The 27,880-nt window shown below is 37.9% G+C and overlaps 1 protein-coding gene across 1 annotated transcript in view; it reads right to left on the bottom strand.

Annotated features, from left to right (window-relative positions):
* Positions 1 to 5,562: 5,562 nt before the first annotated feature.
* The window catches only part of LOC136865919 (zinc finger protein 39), a 60,411-nt gene continuing 38,093 nt past the window's right edge, over positions 5,563 to 27,880 (bottom strand). Inside the window, exon 5 of the mRNA XM_068226910.1 lies at positions 5,563 to 8,780. Within this exon, the coding sequence (XP_068083011.1) occupies positions 7,781 to 8,780 (1,000 nt within the window). The 3' untranslated portion in view covers positions 5,563 to 7,780. The remainder of the gene's footprint in view (positions 8,781 to 27,880) is intronic.

Raw genomic sequence — 27,880 nt, 5'->3', positions numbered from 1 at the left:
TCTTGGTTTTCCAATATAAAATCTTAAAAAATTACAACTGAATTTTCTTCACATTCATCTAAGGGAATTGTGCTTTCAAAATCACTAATAAATTGAACAATTCATTTTCCTCATTTATTACATTCTTTCATAAACTGTTGTTACTTCAGTTGATCTAAACTTCTAGAATAAATATAAAGTTTAACCACCCAGGTTTTAGAATATAATTATCGATCAGTAAATTTGTTCATCCGCAGCACTAGCTCCAATGTTTCCGCAAGGAACAGAATTGGATTAATAGGAATTTATTCAACTTTCTTAACTCCAAATATTACAACAAAATATAATAAAGTACTCCGTGAAAAAGAATCCGGTACGATAACTGAAATGCTTATTCCAACAGGACAATATCTTTGTATTATTTTTGTCCAGATCTACAGTAAATTACCCAAGTGATCTGTTAAGTGAGAAAAATAACATTATTCAGCCTATATGCCAGAATAAATTACACTAAAATGATCAACAGTAAGTAAACGGAACTCATTCTCCCTATACATTGGCATATGGCCACTGAACAACCCTTATTGGTGATCCCATAGACCATGGCAATATGTAGAAAATTAGTATAAAATAAGAATAATGGAACGGCATAATCGGATCTTTGAGGTGTACAGACCTCTACATTCCCTTCTGGCTAAACTCGCATAACTGGCACATTCCATGACTTCCATTTTCCACTCTCATTGACCTACTCCAGTACACTGATTCAGCCATTACATAACACCACTGTGGCGTTAGTGCGTCATAAACTCCTCGTTTTGCAATTTTACATGAAATACTTCATTTCCCTAGTCTTCATCTCCTCACTCCACTCACATTATCTTAATTTACATAATCAAACAGCAGCATATCACTGTATTTATAATTACTCTCTTGCAATGATCCACTTACCATATAATACATATCATAATATTAAATTATATACTCACAATATACTCTCACATTTCACCATCAACCGTCAAGCACATCATTACTATCTCTCATATCATTCAGACTTACAAACTCAGATCACTCTATGACCAACATCCAAGCCTTTCCGCTGACCCTCAGTATACCCATCCATTTACACTCATCCACGTTCTTTACTTTCTACCACATCAACCTCTTTACCATCATACCATACATTATATCATCCCTTCTTACTCCTTCAATAATTACCATACTCCATTCACTCATAATTTCAAATATCCGCAATCCTTTCAAATACATAATTCACTCCAAAATATCCACGAACAACCACCGTCCAACTCACTATTACACCACAATCAATCCACCAATGACTTTTACTCTTAGCCACCCTCCCTCCCATCATTTTTTGTCTACATATGACATACCTCTCTTATCATCTATCTCTCTTTCCTTTCAACCTTCACTTGCTAACTCTTAGCCATCATTACCTCTCTTATCATCGCTCATACCTTTCATATTATACGTTTAACAACCAAGACACTGCTCCACCGTTCACTTCCGTAGCTGCCATCTAAATTTACTGCTTCGTTAATCATACCTCGCCATTCAACCTCTCATAATTACAGCCCAAAGCATCTCCTATCTTAATCGTACTCCATTCATTAATCATTTTAAATATATATTTCAAATATCCCTCATCAAATCCATACATAATTCACTCCAGAATCATTTTTATCTCCTCTAAACCATCAATTCTACCTCTTACATATAACAACACATCAACAGCAAACCATATCCACACTATCTCCCTTGTCAATCAAGCATTACTCTCCTCTCCTTCCCATGCCACATCAGCCATTTACTAGTTCACCATCTCTTAATCATCCTCCACATTCCATCATTCACCACTTCTTTCTCTTTCCATTAATAATATCCTATACCAGCAATCACAACCTATTAACTCCCTCTCTCCAATATAATTATATACATCAGTTACCAACCCTAATCTAACTCCACCAAGATCATTAAACGATTTTAACTACAGTAACAGCAATAAGACAAACAACAACCATCCAAGTCACAATACAATATCCCACTTTCATTTACCACCACTTACCCGCTTATAATTTACAAACCACACCTACTCTGCCTTTACAATAACAAACCATGAAACCACGACTTCTTCAACAGACCATCTTCAATTCAACTTACACACACCACATTCCACACTTAAATTCTGCCCTCACTTTTCCATTATGACCGTACCCTACTACAAATCAATCACTTTTCTCTCCATTACACTACCAACTCTACCTCTTTCACTCCCACATGTTACCAATTTTTCTACCCACACACACTCTCTACATGCCTTTACCAAACTTATTAATATATGGCTCACTTACTAACACTACATACCTTTACTCAATCATCTACTGACTCTCTTTACTACACTTTCTACTTCTCGTTACCATACTCTCCTTCTTTTTGCCTTTCTTATCCCACAGATCTTTTAAACTCAGGCCTGTCCCTTTCCTCAAAGACTCCTCTTTGACAGGTGTCCCTTTCAATTTTTCAGCCCTTTGTGCACATTTCGCATTTCTCCTCAACACAATCCATAATAGATCTAACCAGAGTTGACACAAGGCTTGTCTAAATATTAGATTCACATAACACACAGCCTCCTATTGCCCTATCTTCCAAACCATCTTCTCGTGGAATGATTTCTGAATCCTGTCTTTCATCTACATGTACATCCTCATCTGCATGGCTAATTTCTTCTTGCTTCAAACTCTCATCTAAGGCTTTCAATTGCAACACTGACCACTCCGGAGTCCATTTCCTGTAACTCACCACAAGTATCTGGCTGCAAATATACGCCCTCAACACCTGGAATTTAGCTCTCACTAAATGTTTCCTCAAATTTTGAAATTCATATTCTCTCTCTTCCCAGATCCCTCTTGATCCCTGTTCTCTCACTCCGTAGATTATCAGCGCTCCTTGTCACTATATGTGCCATTAATGAAAATATCAGCGCCACTTTTATGGGTATGCGACCTCTCACCTTGCCTATTGTCTCCACATTGTCTATATCTACCTCACAAAAAGTTAATTTTCATTTCCCGCTCTATGACATCCAGAAATTTGTAAATGATGTCCAATTTAGTTTCCATCTTTTCTTCTTCCACCCGGTAAATAAATATGGATTTCTTCCTATGATCCAGAGAGCAGGCTGCTATTTCTTTCCTCAAACTTACCACCTCTTCTTCAATATATTTTATTTTCTCCCTTAGTGTCCACAATTCTCTCTCGTTGTCTTTCATCTTTCCTTTAGTGCCCTTCGTATATTCCTGGATCCACTGCCTCGTCTTCTCTTGCTCCTGGGCTTGTTCCTGTAGCATCTTCTTTAACTTCTCAAATGGGCATATCTCCTCCACTAACTCCTTCATGACTTTCCTTATAATTTCTATACCTTCCCAGTTCATGCTGCCACTACTCTGCAGACCTTGGTTTAACTCCACTCCTCCAATAACCAGCAGCATAGTGACCACCACCAATGCTAACAGCATACAACATCTCATTCCCTACCATCTCAACCTTGCTTTCTTTATTAATATTCGTCCCCTTCTTCATTCTTCCCTGCCATCTCCCAATCGTGAGCCTGTGCTGCTCAATACCGGTCATCTTCAGAGCTTCCTCCACACACTTCACTTGACTCGACCGCTCCCCACTCCTTCACCACACCATTCAGCCGACTCACCTCATACGACATGACCGCTCTTCTTGCTGGTTTATGCTAGGAGCAGGAAAATATAATGTAGACAATTTACGAAAAGCTATGTGAAGTCCAGAACCCAAAGATAAGTACTGAACAAAATAAAATCCTTAATAGATTGGAAATAGTTAGTGATTATAAAATATATTTTGTTAAAGAACATATTGGCTCAGTTTTAGGTTTGAATAATCAAATTGCAGAACCAAAACATTTGCTAACAACTTACCAAAAATAATTCCTTTTGAAATGATTAATTATGCTGATGGCATGTTATAAAGTATTCCGAACATTTTCACCGTGAAACAAATATTATTGCTTTTTTAAACCTGATTGAATATTTGGTACACCAATAATTTTTGAACTAAAATATCCAATTTTTTGTTCAGTTTTCAACATAACTCAAAAGATAAAAATAACTATAACCAATGAACATGATGAATTAGTATATTTGAATTTTGCAACTAGGCCTACTACAGTGATTTTAGAAATGAAATAAAAATAGTGTAAGACATTTGAAAATTTATTTTATTACTTTTCGTAATAAATGAACAAAGTCGAATTTTATCACCGGCAGTCATTTCATGTCCATAAAAAACGAATAATAATACAAATTTGCCTAACAATGACGCAGAAATAGGTATTAAGGTTGGAGGTGGTTGGATTGATAAGAAGACCTACTTTCGATACAACTCATGCTGATAAAGCTGATTATACTAATTATGAAGAAAAATCAAATGTGAAAAGGAGTGACAATTTTCCATTCAATTGCGCTAACAGTAACAGTAAAAAAGCGAGGATATACTATCTGTCAAATTGACCACCGAAATATTTATGCAACAGTTCATTATGGCTAACTTCCAATGAAAGTGATAATTCAATGTATGAAGGCAATTTTATTAATAATAAACTGCAGAAAATATGAAATGAGGTCTTGTAACCGTTAAGGTTTTTATGTGGATTTTAAAAAATTACAATAAAATAATGTGGGAAGGCGATTTAACTATTATGTTTACTTTGAACCAAAATAAAAAGGTGCTTTATATAGATAGTTTAGTCAAAATTCCGAGGTTCGGTCCCACAGTGTAGGGGGCAATGCGTTCGCCTGTCATCCAGAATCGATTCTCGGATGGATCAGGGGTTTTACTTATAAATGAATAATATCCGTGGCTTGGGGACTGGGTGTTTGTGTCGTTCTTAATGTTCCTTTTCTCACATTCAATACTTTACACTTCCACAACTTCCACATACACGCAGGTTAACATATGGTGCAAAAGAAATGCAGAGGGAGCTGATATCGCTGGAACTTGACCTGAGGAAGGAAAAGTTGCTATACATTCAATGGAGAAAAAAATGTCAGTTGTTTAACACGAGCCAAATACAGATATACAATTAAGAAAAATACAAGAAAAACCAATAATACCTATAAAATACTATGACCTTCAAACTGAAGATATTTCTGGCATTAGTGGGAAAAGGAACTTTAAAAAAGGTATTACAAATTACCACAATTCAATATGCTGTATTTTATTTTTGTTGTGTTTTGAACTAATAGGGAAGGTAATCAAGATCTAGATCATTCTAAGTTTGACCAGGTTCACCTTCAAAATATTTACCTGCAAATTGGAAGAAACGAGATATCACCAGAATAAATGTGTATTTTATGTCCTCCTAACACTTATCTGAAAGCCCGTAATGCTTTTACAGAATGTACGAGTATAGCTCATTTAAAACTGGATCATTCTGTTAATCCTCTGGAGTTCATTATTATCTTAATTATGTTATCAATAAGAGTAGGCAAAGAAATGTTACAGCTCAGAAAACTACTATGAAACTCTGTGCGACATTTAATGCTAATATTCCTGATAACACACTTGCTTAGATAACATGTATGGTAAAATATATTTAACTAATGATATTAAACATGGTATAGTAACTGAAAATTTTTAATAGAACGTTAATTAAAAGTTAAATATATACATATATTTTTAGATATTTTTATACATAATAATGAAATAATAATAATAATTTAATGTAATGTAATATTTTAGTTCTTTAACATTATGTGCTTATTAATATAAATTTCAATAAACTTTGTTTTATTAAAATCGACCTTCCGCCTTTGTAATTAGTTGGTATACAAGCGGAGCATGGCTATGATTGACCGGAGAAGACAAGAGATAACAACGAGCATAAGAAAAAAATAGACTTCTGGCAATATGCACGCACTCACTTTTACCCTATCTGCCATGTCAGCCTCTTTCAGACTGCCAATGTCATAGCATCAATCCAGAATTAACCTTTGTTATTTGGAAGAGCCACTGGCACAGTGGGCCCACTGTTTCAATTTCGCATTCCTAGCAATTGCATCTACTTAACCCTAACAAGAACTCAAATTTTATGGAACTATTATGATTCGAACCTTAATATATGGGCGCCTCATATATAAATGAACGGATATCGACAGATTTCTGCCTCAACCGACTGAACTATTGGAGAGGAGGAGAAACAATATTGAAACAACAGATTTAGAAAGTTAAGAATAGTATTGAAAAGGATATAGTTCTGAACTATATTCCAAAGTGGGCTCTGATCAAAACATTATTTCATTTCGCTCATACATCGCTCGAAAATAATTAAAACTACTATAATTTTCTGAAATATCCACCAGATGTCAGTAGCTCTCGGGTTTCCGATAGCCATTATAACCCTGAGGTTGAAGTTATCTGTTATCTGCGAGTCATTTTCTGCTTCATAATAGCTCCTCCTTCCTGGTTTATAAAAGGAAATTGTGAATAAAAACTAGGCATTTTTAAATGAATTTGGATACATTTGGTAAATAAGATTGTAATTACAATTTAAATATTGAGACAATTCTTTCAAGCTAGTTCAGGATGATTTTTCATATTTTCGTGAAATTATTAATCTCTGGAGTTTCTGACGTTACTTTTTGTACATATGGACGATTTTTTGTTTTCTCCTTATTTCTTGAATTTTTTCGTATAGGCACGATCAGTGCAAAAATGATGATTTTGAGGTGTTGGGAAATTTTTGGTCAAAATGTGTCTTTCTTTACTTTTTGCATAAATTTTTAGAGATTTGTTATGTTTTGCTAATTTGCGCTGGTGTTCTTAACATGCATTTACACAAATAAACTTCTAATTTACATGTGAATATACGTACAGCCGCATACTGTTGAAGTTTCTCCATATTGTCTGCATGTCGCAACTACATAGACATGTAAGGAATAGGACACAGGTGGGAGTTTGAATAGTGTCCAAATAGGAAGTAACAGAAAACCACATCCAGAGCTGCCGGCGGTGGTTTTCGAACCCAGTATCACCTGAATGCAAGGTGATAGCTATGTGACCTAAAGCCCATGGCTACTTGTGCGGTGTCTGCTTGTCTGATTTCATTCGTCTAGTAACCCTTTCCTTATGAATCTCTACATTTTACTGGGAAATTTCATTTTCCTTTTTATGTTCCTCCCTCTCCACTTATATTCAATGTGTGGTATACGTTAGATATAAATTTATCCGCCGCGTCTGAGCACGATATGTTGTCTGCAATAATAAAATCCGGGCATTTACAAAGAAATCTGTCATCTGTGTGGAGAAAATTGCTTAGTCATTCAAACACCAGAGTGATGATAGGAGGTGCGTTTGAAGATATCGTCCTGTATATGTCCTTCAGCAGAAGAAACAACTGCACAGTCGATCAGCCGACTGAAAAAGCGTTTGTTCTTTAAGTGAACCACAAACGGAAAAGTGAGCAGTGACATAGGACGTGTTTTTCAGATGGCCCCCTCAGGAGAACTTCATCCTGCAGTCATATATTTCCATGATTATTTCTCGGAATGAAATAGCAATCGTTCATAAGATTGTTTGATTCAATGAAAGAATATTGCAGACAAGTTAACTGTATGGCTATTAGTCAGAGTCCGATAGCACATGTTTTTCAAGCGTTTTTCTCGCAGGCAGTACACTGGAGTGGCTTCACAACGCACTGATATACAAGGCGTGGTTAATGATGTGCTCCTGTGGCAACGGACTTAGAAGTACACTAAGCCCTTTGTGCAGGATGAGAGAGAATGTGTCTATTAAGGTTGTCATTGTCGGAAAACGACTGTTCGCAGATAGTACATTGATTCGACCGTTTGCTATAGTGCGAGAGGAGGTGTGATTTAAGATGTTTTTTTTTGACAAAGGACTTTTCGCAGGCGCTACAATTATATTGACGTCGGGCAGAGTGAGAAAGTAAATGAATTTTAAGGGTACCTTTTAACGCATACTTTTTTTCACATATAGTACAGGGGTGTGGTCTTTCTCCGGAGTGGGATAGTGTGTGCGTATTAAGGATGCTCCGTGTTACGAACGACTTTTCGCAGATTATACACTGAAATGGCCGTTGGTCAGAATGCGTAAAGATGTGTGTTTTAAGGGCACTTTTTTTTGCAAACGACCTTTCGCAGAGACCACATTTAAATCGCCGGTCTTCAGAATGCGATAAGAAGTGGGAATTAAGTTGGCCCTGTGTAATGAAGGACATTTTGCACACTGTACACTGGTATGGCCGTTCACCAGAGTGTAATTTCTGATGAGATTGAAGATGGCTTCGAGTGAAGAAAGACTTTTCGCAGACGGTACAGTGGTAGCCCCGATCCCCAGAGTGCAAACTTATGTGATTTTTGTAGGTCGATTTCTCTACAAAACAGTTTCCACAAACAGCACACTGGTAAGGCCGAATGCTGGAGTGAGTGCGCATGTGTCTTGTAAGACTATTTCGTCTGACAAACGACTTATCACAGACGCTGCACTGATTTAGCAGTTCGCGAAAACTCGAAGGCCGAATGATAGAGTGGGCGCCCATGTGTCTTCTAAGACTGGTTTGTCTGACAAACGACTTATCACAAACGCTGCACTGATTCGGCCGTTCGCCAAAATTCGAAGGCAGGAGGTCCTTGACAGGAAGATATTGGGAATAGGAATTCTCGCCAACAGTACACTGATACAGTTGCTTTGATTGCAACTGGGCTTTGGTCAGTATCGGAAATTTCTCAACACTGAAATATACACAAAACACATTACAAATTCTCATGCTAGAACCATGTACATTACAGGAGTGAATCAATAAACAGTGCTTACCATGTAACAATGTAACTGTCAGATAAGATTTCAGAAACAAACAAGCCGGGATGGTAGTAAACTACCTGGAGATGGAGGGATTACCTTTACTAAGTGAAGATACTGAGGAGACATACACAGGACAAAATGAAAGCAGCACTATTGATCTGATCTTCTGTAACGGTTCAAATCCCGTTACAAGATGATATCTGTATTTTTATTATTTTATCTGCATTATTATTATTATTATTATTATTATTATTATTATTATTATTATTATTATGTCAGTATTATTATTATTTTATCTGTGATATTGTTACTATTATTGTAATTATGTCTTATTCAATTCAGTTTTGTAATGCTAGTTGCTTGCAGGATTGTACTTAGATGTATGCATGTATACGTATGTGTAGAATAACATTCAATACATGTACAGTGAGAATTGTTATATATCAGATGGTGGATATGGCATCATTGCATTGTGCAATATTGCTGGCGATTCTGCCAAGTCATTGCCACGTCATGGCTACGTCATCGTATTCAGTTAGCACTGAGCTCACTTTCTTTGAGAAACCCAGCGAGCCGGAGAGCATTTCACCATTACATGCAACAGTTTGAGGCGTTGTGGGAGTATGTCATTGTTATTTCTGGAGATTACGTAGCTGTGTCAACCAACGTCTATAAAAGGTGGATGCATATTGTAGCGTCAGTCATTATCTAAACGGAAGCAGTACAGTGAAGAAGTCTACTAGATGAAGAGGCCTCAGTCGGTCAGTCAACGAGTGTGAACGAGAGATGGAGATGACTCAGTGAGCCATTAATCATTGGTCATTGAGAGAGTGAGGCCAAAGGTTGGTCGGTCACTCAGTTGAAGACACGGACATAAGGGCTTACCATGGAGTCAGAGAGGGCAACCCTGGACCTGCCAAGAGGTAATACCATATTGACTTACAAAGAAGTCAGATGATATGGAGAAGAAGCAGTCACAAGGATGTATCACCAAGTTAGTCGTGACACATCTACAGTAAACACCAGAGCAATGGATTACGTCGTAATTACACTAAAAGTGTTGAAGGTACAGTCAAGTGAATCAGTGAGGGAAATATTTCGTAAACACCAGAGCAATGGATTACGTCGTAATTACACTAAAAGTGTTGAAGGTACAGTCAAGTGAATCAGTGAGGGAAATATTTCGTATAAATTGTTAAATGTCCGGTCAAAAAGAATTCAAATTCATGCCTAGTTTCTTTCAGTTGCAATGTCATAATTTCATATTCTCATCTGTTTTATCGCAACAAGACTCACTACATTTTATATATTATTTTAAGAATATATTTTGTTCTATCAAACGAATTCATAGTTTTATTTCAATGACAGTAAAATATCTTAACCTCTAAATTAATGGGGAAACCGAACGCCAATCTCCTTTTCCCAGAACTTATATGGTATGTTGTCAAAAGTAAGCTTATTACCCCACACCCTAGAGATAGTCAAGATTCTCATTCTATTATTGCTGCACTGAGTGGTAGCTGGTGCCCTTCAAATAACGTATGTGTAAGTAAGCAGGTAACAAGTAAGTGTGAGTACAAGGTCCGACGAGTGTGTATTTTATTTAATGAATGTTAATTTTCATATTAAATGCAGATATTCAGATTTTCAAGTTAAATGCAGTTTTATAATATGTTTGTAAATTCAGTCAGCGAGTTAGGTAAGTCTCAAAGTGTCGATGTAACGTGGGACTCGAATAAATTCAGAACTTGGTCTGAATGACAGCATATCATAGGTTCATTTTGGGAAGAGTATGCACATTTAAGCCAACGGAATTATTACCGGTAAATGTCAGGAGTGTAATTTTGTGATATATATTTGTATTTTGGGGATATGTCAAGGGATTTGAAGAGGGAAATTAATTTGAGATCGCGTACTATCACTAGTGAACCAAAGATGGACAAAGAAGACAATAACAAGTCATGTGATGACGAGGTCGTTGCTTCTGCGGACATCCAAGGTGAAATTCAGAGTAGGGAGCAGGTGAATACGATGGAAGCTGCTGAGTTAATTCAGGAAAGTGCAGAAATTGAGAAGTACACTGAAACTCAAAAAGAAATCGCGGGGGGGATGAACCAAGATGTTATAAATTTGCTGATGGCCAGATTTACAGAGATCAGTAATGAAAACTGTAAGAAAATAATTGATAATAGTAGTGAAAAAATAAGAAATAGATGAAAGAATTAATTAGTACTAATAATGAAAACTGTAAGAAAATAATTGATACTAGTAGTGAAAATAATAAGAAAGAGATAAAAGAGATGAAAGAATTAATTAGCACTAATAATGAAAACTGTAAGTAAATAATTGATACTAGTAGTGAAAATAATAAGAAAGAGATGAAAGAATTAATTAATACTAATAATGAAAATTGTAAGAAACTGATTGAAAATAGTAAGGAAGAGATGAAAGATTTATTTACTAGTAGTAGTGAAAATAATAAGAAAGAGATGAAATAATTAATTAGTATTAATAATGAAAATTGTAATAAACAGATTAACTCACTAAGTAGTAAAATGGAAGAATTAATTGGTAGTAATAAAGAGAATTTTAATGGGATTAATGATAAAATAGATGGGTTAAGTTAATCACTAAATTATAAAATAGATACTAAGATAGTAGAGGTAACTAGTCAAATATCTACATTAGAAAATAAGTTAAATAAAGAGTGTGTTGACCTTAGGGAAGAAATGGAGTGAGTCGGAGCGAGCTTCATACTCAGATTGAGCATGTCAAAGGAACATGTACAAACAAGATCGTACTGTTAAGTAATAAAATTTCGAGTAATCGGGAAGAAATTCATGAGGTAGTCGAGAAAAGATTGGACAAAATTTACAATGCAGTTAGTGAAGATACGAGGGAACAGATTAGTAGAATTGAACAAACTGAAAGCAAACTTGTGGAAGTCAGTGAACTACGGAACGAACAGGAAATGCTATCACAGCAGGTGAGAGAGAGAGAGAGGAAGAATTGCAGGAAGAAGTGAGAATAGAGGAAGAGAATGCTGAGAGAGGAGCGGAAGAAGAAATTTTGAGTTGCCAGGAAGTGATACGACAAGAAGGTACAGGTGAGATGACAGAAGAAGTGATAGTAGTGAGTGGTATGTTCAGTAGGGATTGTCATTTAACCGGGTTTTCTGGAAAACAGTTCAGCACTACAGAATTTGTGAAAATAGTTGAGAAAAGATTTGCAAGTAAGTTGAGGAATAATATTATTGAATGGGAATATGTGTTGGAGATTTTGTCTAATGTTTTTGTTGGTGAAAGTAAAATGTGGTTTCAAGTGTACTGGGATAATGTGTCTAATTTAGGAGAAATTAAAGGCAAGTTCATTGATAGGCTTTGGAAGGAATGTGTGCAAGGGCGCGCGCGAGAGAGAGAGCGCATGATGTCTGGGGAAAGTAGTATAGTAGAGAGAGGGGGAAAAATGTTAGCCGTGTATCAGAGGAGAGGTAGTGATCATGATCCGCAGAGGATTAATAGTTGTGTTGATGGTGATAGGGGTCAGAGGAGTAACAAGAGAGAATCGGAAGATGGGAGGCATATGTATTTGAGTTATGAGAGAGAAGGTCAGAAGAGTAATCAGAGAGAATCGGAAGATGAGAGGCGTATGGATTTGAGTTGTGAGAGAGAGGGTCAGAGGAGTAACCAGAGAGAATCAGAAGATGGGAGGCGTACGGATTTGAGTTATCAGAGAGACTATGATAGTCTGAATATGAATGTTATCAAGGTGTCGTTATCGAGCCAGAGTATTTCAGATTCACAGGGAATCGGGTAAATTAAGTGAACAGTCCGAAGGTAGAAGTTGAACAGGTATGTAGTATAAGTAGTTATGTAGTGAAAGTAGATTTAAGAGTAGTATGATTGTGACCTAAGTAATGTTAAGTGAGACATTTAAGTAGTGACGTAGTCGTAGATAATGAAGTAATTAATAGTAGTAGTAAGTTAGACGTAAGAAGTGTTCTGTTACGTGATGTAAGTACTTATAATACTGAGAATATACTGTAAGTAGTGAAGTAGTAACTCCGATGATTGAAATTATGATATGAAGAAGTTAAATGGAGGTTCTATTAGATATTGAAACAACCGTTGGGTAAGTCAAAGTGAGTAAATAAAATGATAGCGGTACCAATCATAATTGAAGATAATTGTAAGTTTCAGTCATGCCTTGTTGTACCAAAACTTGTGTACTCAGTTATTTTAGGAGCTGACTTGGTTGCATATCATGGAAGTAGAATAGACTTTGATTTAGGTAGTGTGTGTTTGTTCTGGGAGTAATCTAGCAAAGAAGTACGTATTAATAATGATGGTCTGAGGTAAGTGTGTTGGTGACGTGTGTTCTTTGAAAGATATGAGAGGTAAGTGAAGTTGTTCCTAGTGAGAGGAAATGTTAAGGTGTGTTACGTGTCTGTACGACTAGTATCCGAGGGATCGTCGGTACGAGGCAGTGACGTGAGGTAATTTGAGTGAATTACAGGAGGAGTAATTGTGTTCGATGTTAGGTAAGCATGGAGATGTATTTAGTGGTGAGTGAGGAAGAACACGTATATGAACATAAATTTGTAGTACATGACCATTCATCATTTGTGGGAGGTAAGTACCCCTTTCAACTTAAAAATGTAAGTACCCCATTCAACTAAAAAATGCTAGTGACGACTAAGAACAAATACACATTATGCTGGATTACGGAATAATTGAACCATCTTGTAGCCATAGTATTGATTCTTTAATTATTGTTACCAAGTAGGATGTGATTTTTTGATATATGTAAGTTTACAAGGGTAAAATTGGACGAATTCAATTTGGGTGACAAGGTGCTACTCAGAGTTCCATTCCCATCATCTGCAGAGGCGGGAAATATGTCTAAATTCTTTCTTTTGTATCAGGGGTATTTCACTATTGTGAACCGTATCGGGAAGTGTGCATATTCCTTAAGAGATAAGGAAGGGAAGATTGTCGGTACTTACAACATTAAGAATTTAAAGAAGTACATCATGTGAGATTTGTTGAGATAAAAAAATGATTAATTTTGTGAGAAACTGGCAAAACAAAACTAACATCTGCGATTTTCATGTGAACCAAGTGTCGTATTGGTGCATTGGAAGAATAAGTGCTACATTTCATGTTCTGTGTAACAAAAACGGAGAACATGACAATAGACAGTTAACTGCGATAACAATATGTGAGAAAAGTTCTCATATAAGTGAATTTTCACAAAATGTTTTGATATGTTAAAAAAAGAAGAATGTTGTATATTGATTTAAAATTATTTGTGCGTGTTAAATTAATTAATTAATTGTGAATTGTATGAGAATGGGACACTGAACAGTTATCTACGATGGCAATGTGCGAGAAAAATTCTCATATTTGTGATATTTTATAAAATGTATGGATGTTGAAACAGAAAATTATTGTTGTATACTCATTTAAAGTGTTTATCTGTGTCAGTGTCATATACATAATTTTGTTCTTAAATCAATCGATTCTTTGTTCTTCGATTTATTTATGAGGGAGGCGAATTATAACGGTTCAAATCCCGTTACAAGATGATATCTGTATTTTAATTATTTTAATTTATCTGTATTATTATTATTATTATTATTATGTCAGTATTATTATTATTTTATCTGTGATATTGTTACTATTATTGTAATTATGTCTTATTCAATTCAGTTTTGTAATGCTAGTTGCTTGCAGGATTGTACTTAGATGTATGCATGTATACGTATGTGTAGAATAACATTCAATACATGTACAGTGAGAATTGTTATATATCAGATGGTGGATATGGCATCATTGCATTGTGCAATATTGCTGGCGATTCTGCCAAGTCATTGCCACGTCATGGTATTCAGTTAGCACTGAGCTCACTTTCTTTGAGAAACCCAGCGAGCCGGAGAGCATTTCACCATTACATGCAACAGTTTGAGGCGTTGTGGGAGTATGTCATTGTTATTTCTGGAGATTACGTAGCTGTGTCAACCAACGTCTATAAAAGGTGGATGCATACTGTAGCGTCAGTCATTATCTAAACGGAAGCAGTACAGTGAAGAAGTCTACTAGATGAAGAGGCCTCAGTCGGTCAGTCAACGAGTGTGAACGAGAGATGGAGATGACTCAGTGAGCCATTAATCATTGGTCATTGAGAGAGTGAGGCCAGAGGTTGGTCGGTCACTTAGTTGAAGACACGGACATAAGGGCTTACCATGGAGTCAGAGAGGGCAACCCTGGACCTGCAAAGAGGTAATACCATATTGACTTACAAAGAAATCAGATGATATGGAGAAGAAGCAGTCACAAGGATGTATCACCAAGTTAGTCGTGACACATCTACAGTAAACACCACATCAAAGGAATACGTCGTAATTACACTCAAAGTGTTGAAGGTACAGTCAAGTGAATCAATGAGGGAAATATTTCGTATAAATTGTTAAATGTCCGGTCAAGAAGAATTTAAATTCATGCCTAGTTTCTTTCAGTTGCAATGTCATAATTTCATATTCTCATCCGTTTTATCGCAACAAGACTCACTATTTTTTTATATATTATTTACAGAATATATTTGTTCTATCAAACGAATTCATAGTTTTATTTCAATGATAGTAAAATATCTTAACCTCTAAATTAATGGGGAAACCGAACGCCAATCTCCTTTTCCCAGAACTTATATGGTATGTTGTCAAAAGTAAGCTTATTACCCCACACCCTAGAGATAGTCAAGATTCTCATTCTATTATTGCTGCACTGAGTGGTAGCTGGCGCCCTTCAAATAACGTATGTGTAAGTAAGCAGGTAACAAGTAAGTGTGAGTACAAGGTCCGACGAGTGTGTATTTTATTTAATGAATGTTAATTTTCATATTAAATGCAGATATTCAGATTTTCAAGTTAAATGCAGTTTTATAATATGTTTGTAAATTCAGTCAGCGAGTTAGGTAAGTCTCACTTCAAAATCAGAAACTGCAATAAAGAAACATTTACGAGTAGAAATTATACCAACTGGAAACTTAAATCAGTCAATCAAAACCAATCACAGGAAACCAACATCTAGAAAATCGTCAAGGATAAACTGATGGCCTATTCTGTAACAGTGTCAATAATTGTGAAAAAAATATGCCACAGTAACTTAAACGGATCCCTTCAATACATAGAAGACATAACCAAACGTCGGTAGCACAAGATATCAAAGAAAGGAGGGCTAGACCATGGCTCAACCATATCTGTTACAGAATGTTTTGCAAGATGGGGGACAACTGTATGGGTGTTCTGTTTCCTGTTAATAATCGTGTTTCTTGTCCAAGAGCTTTCAACGCGGTTACGTGTGAATGAATGTGTACTAACTAGCATATATTTTGATGTTATGTGCGGTATTAGTTGTTGGAAAGATATGCCCTGAAGAATAATATCCCACATGTATATGAAAGGCAAGAAGTAGCAAATTCTATCCAGTCACTGTTTAAAGCACATGCCTATGGCCAATGACACTTCTTCCACCAGCCTGATGCTGAGAATTTTACTATTAGCAGTTGCCGGCGATGTCCAGCTGAACCCCAAACCGAAGGTAAATTCCAGCCTTAGGATATACCACCAGTATGTCCCCAGTCTCAGGATAACACTCGTGGACTTACAACGTTGCTCTGAGTGACACGAAATGCGACTACGTGTGTCTATTGGAGTACAGGTTTGAATCATCGATCGACAATAGCGAAATATTGCACGATAAATACGTTTATTTCTGCCATGATATGCAAAACAAATTATTTCTAAGAACAAGGGAAGTGGAGTTTTAATAGCAGTGAACTCTGCTTATGGCCCAGTGGAAAGAACCGACCTAACGGTAAACAGGGAATGTATTGTTGTGAAAGCCACCCGATTCCCTGGGCGAACTTGTATATTGTCTACAGTTACCTGCCCCGGCCGCAGTTAAAGTATGGCTCAGAGATTTCCGAGAAAGCCTAACTCGAATCAATCGCGTAGCAAAACAAGATGGCACTATGATCATGAGCGGTGAATTCAAAATACGTAAAATAGCCTAGGCGTCAGGTAAAACGTTATCTATTCGTCATATCCCCACTCATGTCAACGAAGAAGCCTGCTTTCTTATGGAGACAACCAGTGAATTTAACCTTAACCATGTTTACGATTGTCCAATACGAAGAAACAGCTCTCTGGACCAAGTTTACTTGTCTAAGAAAGTCACTACTAATATCCTGTGTGATGCAACAGAACACTTAGTACAAGCAGATCATTCTGCTCTTGAACTCGGACTTCATATTCCTCCGTTCTCTGTTTAAGCAGAGACTGCAAAATCATTATTGGACAAGAGCAGACTTTCCTCACGTACGGAATCTATCGTCCCACCCTTCGTGGAACTTGCTAGAATCCTGTTTATCCCTTGATCTGTTTTATGATTTTGCGCACACTGCCCTTGAAGACGCCATACATTGCCGCATAATTAAGACTAGGAGTCCTCCCTTTTGGTAATGACTGCGAACTTACAGACAAAATGCGGGCAACGGAAACGAGCTGCCAGTATTTTGCTTCTCTCAGATTACTTCCGAACTCTCAGTGCTAGGAAAAGAATCCAAACAAATGCAGTGGGGAAAGTACAGGGATTATGTCATGCTTCATGAGGAAGGTATCAGACATCCACAACGATTTTGGAAATTTATTAATTAACGAATCAAAATCTAGCCAGCTACATTATTGATGATTAGAAGACAAGGAAATTAGTTCTCCGAAATTAATACTGAATAATTTAGCACACTTTTAAAAATATTCATTCGCCCAGTGTTCCATATAATTCTCACACCGAACAGTTCGGTGAAATCAAGAAATGATCAGTGATAACTTCGGCATCGGAAATCGGTAAATTTTTAAGTCCACGGACATGAAGAAGTTATGTGGTCCAGAACAAATTTCAGAAAGAGTGTTACGTGAGTGTGCTGAGGAGCCCACTACTTCACTACCCACGATAATCAACTGGTTTGCTTGTACAGGGAATTTCCCTTCTGAATGGTAGAAAGGATACGTCATTCCAGTATTCAAGAAAGGTTACGCTGAAGATGGTTTTCCGTCGTTTCCCATTTTCACACCAGGCAAATGCTGGGGCTGTACCTTAATTAAGGCCAAGGCCGCTCCCTTCCCATTCCCAGGAATTTCCTGTCCCATCGTCGCCATAAGACCTATCTGTGTCGATGCGACGTAAAAAATAGCAAAAAAAAGGTTACAAATCATTATTTGCCAATTACAGACCAGTAGTTCTTCTTTCACTCATTTCCGAAGTAGCGGAAATAGTCTTGTAAAAACCATTATGGTTTTGTCCAGAAACGCTCAACAACCACCAATCCTGCTGTGTACTTCCACTGGACAACTGCAAGCAGATCGATGCCGTGTACAGGGACATTACCAAAGCTTTCGACTCCGTGCAGCATAATGCTCTTCTGACTAGGCTGTCAGCATTGGGAATTCTTGGAAGCCTGCTTGACTGATTTCAGTGCTATCCTTACAACAGCTGGTATTCAATAAAATACGAGGGTCTCATTTCTCTTCCTTATCAGCCCAAGTCTGGAATTCCACAACATTCACCAATGGGACCTTTGTTTTCCTTTTTATTTGTTGATGATCTTAAAGTCTACAAGGTATATGAAAAGATGAGTGACTCTGATATAAATAATATTAATGATTGGCGCAAAAAGTGGCATTTAACCCTAAATATTTCAATGTGCAGTGCAATATCCTTCACGAGAAGATCGCAAATTACAGTCGAGCCGCTGGCTGTCCAGCCCTGACGTTTATCAGACAGTGTTCCCGATTTTGAACCATATGATATAAACAGACACACACACCTAAAATATTTCACGTGTACGTAGATCAGATTCTGAGTTAATGCGACGGAAATATGCGAAAAATACCTCTAATATATTGAAAACCAACACTAGTATAATCATAATAATAAAACGTTCCAATTAAAATTAACTGCACTCCAAACCAGCGTAAATATAACAAAACATTCTAGTCGAAAGTTATGCACATTCCAAGAACAGCGTAAAGATAATAACAAAACACTGCAGACAAAATTAAGCACACTCAGAGAATTGAATAACCATAACTGAAAAACAGTAGGCTACAGATGTAATATAAAATAACATTAAAACCGAACTGTGTGAATAGTATCACCATAATTTTAATAAGTCAGAATAAAAAAAACCTGAAAACTGTATCAACGTGGCAATAAAAACGTCGCTGTTACAATAAAACTTCAACATTAGTGTCGAAATAATAAAATATTGTAATGAAATGAAACAACTTATGTACTCACAGGGACTAATCCAAAGGGAATACGCCACACTCTCCGAAAATATCGGTGTCTTCGTCCTTGTCTTTAATGACATTGGAGTCACTGCTATCATCCTCATCCAGGGAAATAAGTTCTTCCACTCGACATTCAACAATTCCATCAGCTTCTTTTGCATTGTGTAGATCTTCCCAGGTGTGACTCAAAACACTTTTCCACTTATCCGCTGTAACAAGTTTGTCTGCCTCGTGCACTAAGCGTTCAACATGAGTCAGACGGAAAGTTCTGTTATTTGCAGCAACATATCCTTTAACTTGTGCCCAAATTAATTCGATTGGATTAAAGTGGCAGTGGTAAGGAGGAAGCCTAATTACCCTACGACCCTGAGCCGCAGCGATGGAGTCCACTTCGTAGGTGCAAAATCTAGGCTTATGGAGTTTTACACTTTGTAGCAGCTCCGCCTTTGTCATTTCTGCAGATATCCCCGGTACATTATTCCCCACCAACCACTGAAGAATGATATATTTTCTGTCTTTCATTGTCGGTGCTTTGTTTAGTTGCACAGAGTGATAAGGGGCATTGTCCATAACAATTACGGAATTGGGACTTACGTTTGGTAGCAAAGAATTTTTAAACCACGTTGTGAAAGTTATCCCATTCATTTCTTCGTAATAATCACGAGTGCTCTTTGATCTGAAAAGAAGCACAGCTCCCGGAACAAATCCATTAACGCCACCTGCATGAAGCAAAATGAGCCTACTTCCCTTCCCAATAGGTGCTTTGAAAGTCCCTGCTACAGTTTCATCTGTCCGGCATTTACCCACGTTTCATCTAATCACACCACTCTATTAGGACTAATCTTCAGAATTTCCCTCAAGAATCTACCTCGCCACACTAGAATTTCACTTCTCTCCATCGCAGCTTTTCTCCCTGAAAATTTCTTCCAACGAAAGCCAAGTTCTCTCAGTACTTTACTGTCTTTCCTCCACTGAATAAGCGAGATTCTTTCAAAGAGTCAAGTAATTCCTTCCTCTTGTAATAACTACAAAATATGTTGCCTTATCGCATCCTTTGAAATGCATCTAGTGATGTCTTGGGACAATGTCTTGGTCTTCCTTTTTCAGGAGTACGCAGAACTTCAGAGGGTGTATTAAGATCCACTGGAAACTTTTCTTTCGTAACACTTTTCACGGTTGTCCTACCTACTTTTAAAGCGTCACAAGCTCGATCCACCACTTTTGTAACAGGAAGAAGAGGACCACCGTTATCACGCTCTTTCTCAAAATATTCACGTAGCCGGTATATAAATTCACGGCCTTGGCTTTTATAACAACTGATTTTTTTCTTAGTCGTTTCCGATGATCCACTGGCCATGTCACACGCAGTGAACGCATGCACTTCATGCAGGCTAGCGAGCAACTGTGGCCACATGTTTCTCTTCAAAGAAGTGGCATCACCGCACTAGAAGTAGAAGAGAGTCATGGCGACATGAACGGTGATTAGCGCATGCTGTTAAATCTTAAATCTGGCGCGCCAGTGACGTCAGGCATTGCAAACCGTGACGATTATACTACCACCAGCAGAACTCTTAGTATTCTTTGTGGTAAAATAACTTTAATTAAAACAAAAATATCAAATCGACGAGGGGTGTGGGTTTCAATTATTTAATATTAAAATCATACGGCACATTGTAAATTCATAATAGTATTTTCAAGGTTATGTGTATAGTTTCAAATTGCCGCAGGTTGGCAATACTCTTCTCTACTATCACAGAACTCATGGATCAATGCATCGTATAAGGAAAAGTACCAGGAAAATGGAGAAAATCAACTTTAATGGTGATATACTGTAACAGTAAATGTGGTACTTCGGTAAACATGAGACGCAGGGCGTGTACCATTCGTTGAAGTGCGTACAGAGGGAGAGGGTTTGTTTAGAAATAAATCTTAAAATTTTTCCTCTGAGTTTATTAATAAATTCAAAGTCATGTACAGTAGAAAATGTTCCTCGTCCTAGGGCTGGCGATGTCCTTGGATTCCGGACGCTCCTCCTCTTCCCATACCAGTGAACCGCCATTCATCCCCCGATGGAAGTTCTAGAAGATCCATTCGACGTCTTGAAGATCCATACGGTGCTGATGAAGGGCGTTGAGGTAGTCCTCGTGAATGATGAACGTGAATGAACATCGTTAAGCCTTGGGGCGAGTTAATGCAAAGACTGCTTCTGCACAGATGAGAGGAAAGTTTATCAATATTTTAACAAGGTTCAAACACGAAAAAAAAATGTATTACACGGCGAAATGTCACTAAATTTTGTCCCGTGTTAAATGAAAGAGGGCCACTAGACTCGAATGAGCATGTAAGTTTAATACTCATAAAAATAAAAGTCCACTCGAAACTTATCGTCGAATTTTAACAGAGTCACTTGAAGTTTGTGGCACTTGGCATAATGTAAAGTAATGCCGCACAACTTAGTTCTTAGTTTGAAACACTGTTCAACGTAATTTAATTGGATAAGAAAATAAAAAATGTTTCACTCGTGAATTCGAACTCATTCACGTATTGATAATAACATGAAATTAAAAGACGAAATTAATCGAGTATTGACAGTCCTCGGTTCGACTGTTCGTAAAACTGAATGTTCGTAGAATTGAAATGTGCTGTTTAGTAGAATTGAAATGCACAGTTCACACATGCACAGTTCATGACCTACAAATATTTACACAGTTCATGAAATGGTAAATTAGTGACGTAGTCATGCTTGGAATCGAGTAAATCTGGATTTAAACACAGTCTCATAAACTTGAAGTATTTAGTACTCTGTAAGGAGCAAACTGTTCTAAGTCCTGTCCAGAACATTAAAGTTCAAATTACGAGCACTCGAAAACATTCCCAAGTCTTAGACACTCGTGTAGAATAACAGTCACTTGATAATGTTCAGACGAAGCACAATTTACATCACGTCCCGTCGGAGTAAAAAGTTGTCACTCACAGTATAAGGATATCCGTACAAGTCCATATTCGACGCGATTGGGTTAAAGTCCACGGACTCGAAGATTAATAGCTGCTTCACGCTAGATGACGGTGCTCGCGAACCGACTGTGTGAACTCCACTGCCTAGCGTGCACATACACACTCTGGCCACACACTCAGGCCACACACTGCCCTGCTGAGTGAAGCAGTACTGTATTTATATCTGATCCGGGCCTTCACATCTCGTTCCATAACTTCATCACCTCATGTCAGATTTACGCGAAACTCTGCAGGAACGTAGATCAGGGAACGGGTTACACGATGATATTGTTAAATTTGTTTAATTATTATTGTGGGGAAAGTTATTACCCATAGAAACTCGAAGAACATTCCACATCAGTCAAGTCTCTGTATCGCGGCGAGGCATGCTGTGACGTCACCCGCTCTCTACGTCACATGCACACAGCTGTTGCTCGCCGTCCAGTCAGTCATTCGTAGCCGGCCTGGAGCGTAACACGTAAGTTTTTAAAATTCCTATTACGGGGACTTAGTTTTGTACCGCCGTTACCGGTACAATACAAGGGCAAAGGAGATGTGAGTGACCCAAATGCCTACCGTGGAATTGCCTTAGATTGCATATTTTTGAAGCTTTTAACAAACGGACTGAGGGATATAGTAGATGATAAAACACTACAAGAACAATTCGGATGTAGAAGAGATAGACCAACAACCCAGACAATTAATTGCTTAATTGAAGATATACAGGAAGCAATCAAGCCACAATAAAGGAATGCTATAAGCAGTGTTTGTCCACATTCACAAAGTCGTTGACTCCACAAACAAGAGGACAATCCTTCAAAAACTGGAGGAGATAACCGGGAAAAACATGATATAGAAAACTGATCAAAGTGTATCTCCTGAAAACTATGTGAGAATATTCAATGATTTAGCAAAATAAAAACCAATTCTTCCGACTGTACGGGTCCTTCAAGGAGATCATGTGAGTACACTTCTTTTCAGTGAAGTAACACCAGATGTAACAGAAACAGTTCCTGAAAATCTTTTTAGCATTTATCTATATGTGGACAATAAGGTCATTACGTAACCATGGCAAAATTAATTTCAAAAAGCCATCTCCAACCTGTCAAAAGAGTCCAAAGAAAACAATTTCGAAGTTACTGAACTGGTTTTCAGAAGGGGAGGAAGTAACGAGCAGCAACAGGTACACGCACCTTTAAGAATTGTAAATGCATTCAAATATCTCGGAATGAGACAACTGGGGCTACATTGACACCTCTCATAAAAGAAAGAACTCTGGCAGCAATAACAAACATCATATTAGTCAACATCCTTGAAAATTCTCCATCTAAAATTACACAAATCATGACCTACGGCATTGCAATCATATTAACCTTACTGAGAAAGGAAGATCCAAAAGACACAGAAATGGTGAAAGCATTTATTCTAAGGAACACTATGTGTATCCGAACACACACCCTCAAGACTTGTATATGAACTGACTCGAGAACTATCCTTCATTGAGGACCTATGACATACTATGAATCTACAAAAGAGCTGATACATTAACATAAATGGAAGAAGACAGAAATTTGGAGCAAGTTTTATATAACGGATGCAATGACAACAGACAATTGATGCCAAAGTTGCTTCGATCTCAGACATACAGTGACTCGTGCAGTGGTCAAAGGTTTCTATCAGAAGGCATGTTGGTTTCTTTGCTATTTGCTTTACGTCGCATTGACACAGATAGGTCTTATGGCGACGATGGGATAGGAAAGGCCTAGGAATGGGAAGGAAGCGGCCGAGGCCTTGATTAGGGTACAGCCCCAGCATTTGCCTGGTCTGAAAATAGGGAACCACGTAAAATCATCTTCAGGATTGGCGACAGTGGGGTTAGAACCTACTATCTCCCAGATGCGAGCTCATAGCTGCGCACCTCTGCACGGCCAACTCGCCCGGTACCAAGGCATGCATTGTACTCAGTTTTCATGAACCAAACCGTGAATTTGTGCGCCGATTGTGTGAAAATTTTGTCATCGTTTCCATGTCCTGGAGTGCCCGAACAGGCTTTTTACTGTGACAAATCTTTGTAACGAATAAGTTTATATTCTTGCATTTTAAGTGCTTTTATATTTAATACTAATGTAACTTAAAATGGTTCATAGTGTGGATTACTGTAGTCCCATCCCTGGTCATGAACCATGGGCAGCGGCTGAGTGGCCTAGTAAGTGGTCCTGAGAGTCGGGATACCAGTTACTACAGAGTGGGAGTGGGCATCATGGACATATTTCAAGTCACGGTCCTCCTTGTGCTCAGGCGGCTAGGACTATAAAATCCACCATGGTCCCTAACCCGTTAGAGGAGAGATCCTCACTTGGACTATATGCAAGTAGGGTTGCATCCTGCTTCACGAATTTACCAAATCAAAACATTTTAACCAAGCCTCAGACATATGGGAGTAACAGAGACCCACTCCCATTTGACAGGTGAGGGACACATTGGGAACAACTTGGTGAGCGAAATGAAATTCGATGAGGGGCTATCAAAATTAATGGAGCTTATGGAAGAAAGTACAACTGGCTGAGTCAGCAAAGAGGATGCATCTGGATGTGCTAGGAGTAAATGATACTCTGGTAAGGTGAGATAAAGAGGAAGAGATAGGAGATTATGAAGTGTACTTGACAGGTGTTAAAAACGGAAGGGCAGAGTGTGGGGGAGGGCTGTTCATCAGCATTACTGTTGCATGCAACATAGTTTCTGTTAGGCACGTAAATGAGTGAATGATGTGGGTAGATTTGGTAGTTGGAGAATTAGGACGAGAATTGTCTCAGAGTATTCACCATGTGAGGCTGCAGATTACGATGAAGTTGACAAGTTTCACGAAGCATTGAATGACATTGTAGTCAGGGTCAACAGCAAGGATAGGATAGTGCTATTGGGTGATTTCAATGCGAGAGTTGGAAATAGACTGAAGGATATGAAAGGGTGATTAGTAATTGTGGGGAAGATATGGAAGCTAATAGGAATACAACGCATTTGCTGGACTTCTCTGCTAGTATGGGTTTAGAAGTTACAAGTACATTCTTCAAGCATAAGGCAATTCACCGCTACACATGGGAGGGTAGGGGTATGAAATCCATAATATACTATATCTTAACCGACTTCAAATTCAGAAAATCCGTTTGGAATATATGGGATTTCTAGGGATTTCTCAATAATACAGACCACTATCTGATCTGTAGTGAACTAAATATCTCTAGTCCAAACGGTAAGGGTAGAAATTCTCTATGGTGAGGAAATTAGACAGAAGAACATGGATAGGATTACTGAGACGTTCCGAACAGTAGACAGTAAGCAGGTTCAGGATAAAGGAATAGTAGGGTGACATACAGGGATGCTGCAGTAGACACAGCAAGGGAAAGCCAAGGAACAACTATATGCAAAGATGGGAAAAAGTGAACATCTTGGTGAAATGATGAAGTCAGACCAGGTTGTAAATGTAAAAAGAAGGCTTATTAGAAATGGCTTGAAACAAGGACAGACAAGAAGTCACTGGGGAGATTCTGGTATTAAGCTGGAAAGGCTAGTTCAAGCAGCAGAGAAAACTTTCTGGACTGCAATAAAGAATCTTAGGAAGGGCGGGGGGGGGGGGGGAAATTATAATGAACAGTGTTTTGGGTAATTCAGGTGGTCATAATATATCACCGGGCAGGTTGTGGAAATATTTTGAAAATCTTCTTAACACAACAGGAAATTTTCCTGGTGTTGTTGTGAATAACCGAGTTCATGGGGAGGTGGAAAATAATGCTGGTAAAATTACGCTTGAGGAAGTGGAAAGAATGGTATATAAAGTCCATTGTCAAAATGCAGCAGGAAAAGATGAAATTAGATCTGATAAGATGAAGTGTAGCTTGGAAGGCAGGGATGAAATGGCTTCATAGAGTAACAAGATTAGCATGGAGTATTGGTAAGGTACCTTCAGATTGGACAAAAGCAGTAACTGCATCTATCTATAAGCAAGGGAACATGAAGGATTGCAACAACAACCGAGGTATCTCATTGATTAGTATACCAGGAGAAGTATTCACTGGCATCTTGGAAGGGAGGGTGCTATCAGTGGCTAAAAGTAAGTTTGATGAAAACCAATGTGGTTTCAGATCACAGAGGGGGCTGTTATGATCAGATTTTCAGTATGTGCCAGGTAACTGAAAAATGCTACAAGAGGAATAGGCAGGTGTGTTTATGTTTCATCGATCTAGAGAATGCATATGACAGCGTACTGAGGGAAAAGATGTTTGCCATGCTGGGGGACTATGCGATTAAAGGTAGATTATTAAAATCAATCATAACCATTTATGGTGACAATTGGGCTGCAGTGAGAATTGATGGTAGAATGAATTCTTGGTTCAGGGTACTTACAGGGGTTAGAGAAGGCTGTAATCATTCACCTTTGTTGTTTTTAATTTACAAGGATCATCTGCTAAATGGTGTATAGTGGCATTCAGTTATGTGGAAATGTAGGAAGCAGTCTGGCCTATGCTGATGACTTGGTCCTAATGGCAGATTGTGCAGATGGCCTGCAGTCTAATACCTTGGAACTTGAAAATAGGTGAAATGAGTATGGTAAGAAAATTAGCCTTTTCAGGAATAAAACTGATGTCAGTGTGTAAGAAATCTAAGAGAACTGAATGTCAGATTGGTGATACAAATTTGGAACAGGTAATTAATTTCAACGATTTAGGATCTGAGTTCAGCGAGGATGGTAATATAGTAAGTGAGGTTGAGTCAAGGTGCAGTAAAGCTAATGCAGTGAGCTCGCACTTGGAATCAATAGTATTCTGTAAGAAGGAAGTCGGCTCATGGACAAAACTATCTTTACATTGGTCTGTTTTCAGATCAACTTTGCTTTATGGGAGCAAAAACTGGCTGGACTGAGGATATCTTATTCATAATTTAGAAGTAACAGACATGAAAGTAGCGAGAATGATTGCTGGTACAAACAGGAGGGAACAATGGCACGAGGGTCCACAGAATGAGGAGATAAATGCTAAGTAAGGAAAGAACTAGGTGGATGAAGCTGTACACATAAACCAGCCTGCCTGGCATAGAAGTCCTGTACTTGCACGAAAAGTATGTACCGAATGTCCTCAAAACATCGTGGATTATTGAACATTTCTATGACGAGGAGAGAAAGTCTCTCCCTTCAGTCTGCATTACAAAACACAGTATAGTGACTCTATCCTTGTATGATTTCCCGCTATAGTACTTCTTTCGAAATTCTTCTCGTAATTGCCGCATCACAAAGAATTCTAAGACCCATTAATGCATGCATTCACCTATGTCACAGTTTAAAACTTTCAAATGCCATAGAAAAAGCTATTTCTAAAATGTATCCAACAAGGTGCATTTACGTCATTCAAATAATGCACTTGGATAAATCACTGGGAAACATAACCTTACAAAACGGAAGAAAAACACATATGATTCAAAGACGAGGACAAATATATGCAGGCTCTGTTGTGTAAATGCTTTATTTTTTGGGTTACTGAACAGTTTGTATTTATTACATGCCTTGTACTAGCACAGGCTGTGCCCGACTCCCTTAAAACATCGTAGCTTCGAACATTGCTATGACGAGGAAGGAAAGTCTCTCACTTCCAGGTACGATTTCCCGGCTGGCGTTCTCTCCTTTAACATCAAATC

The sequence above is a fragment of the Anabrus simplex genome, chromosome 3 (genome assembly GCF_040414725.1).
Source record: "Anabrus simplex isolate iqAnaSimp1 chromosome 3, ASM4041472v1, whole genome shotgun sequence".
Lineage (NCBI taxonomy): Eukaryota > Metazoa > Arthropoda > Insecta > Orthoptera > Tettigoniidae > Anabrus > Anabrus simplex.
This window is presented reverse-complemented; position numbering and strand designations above follow the sequence as displayed.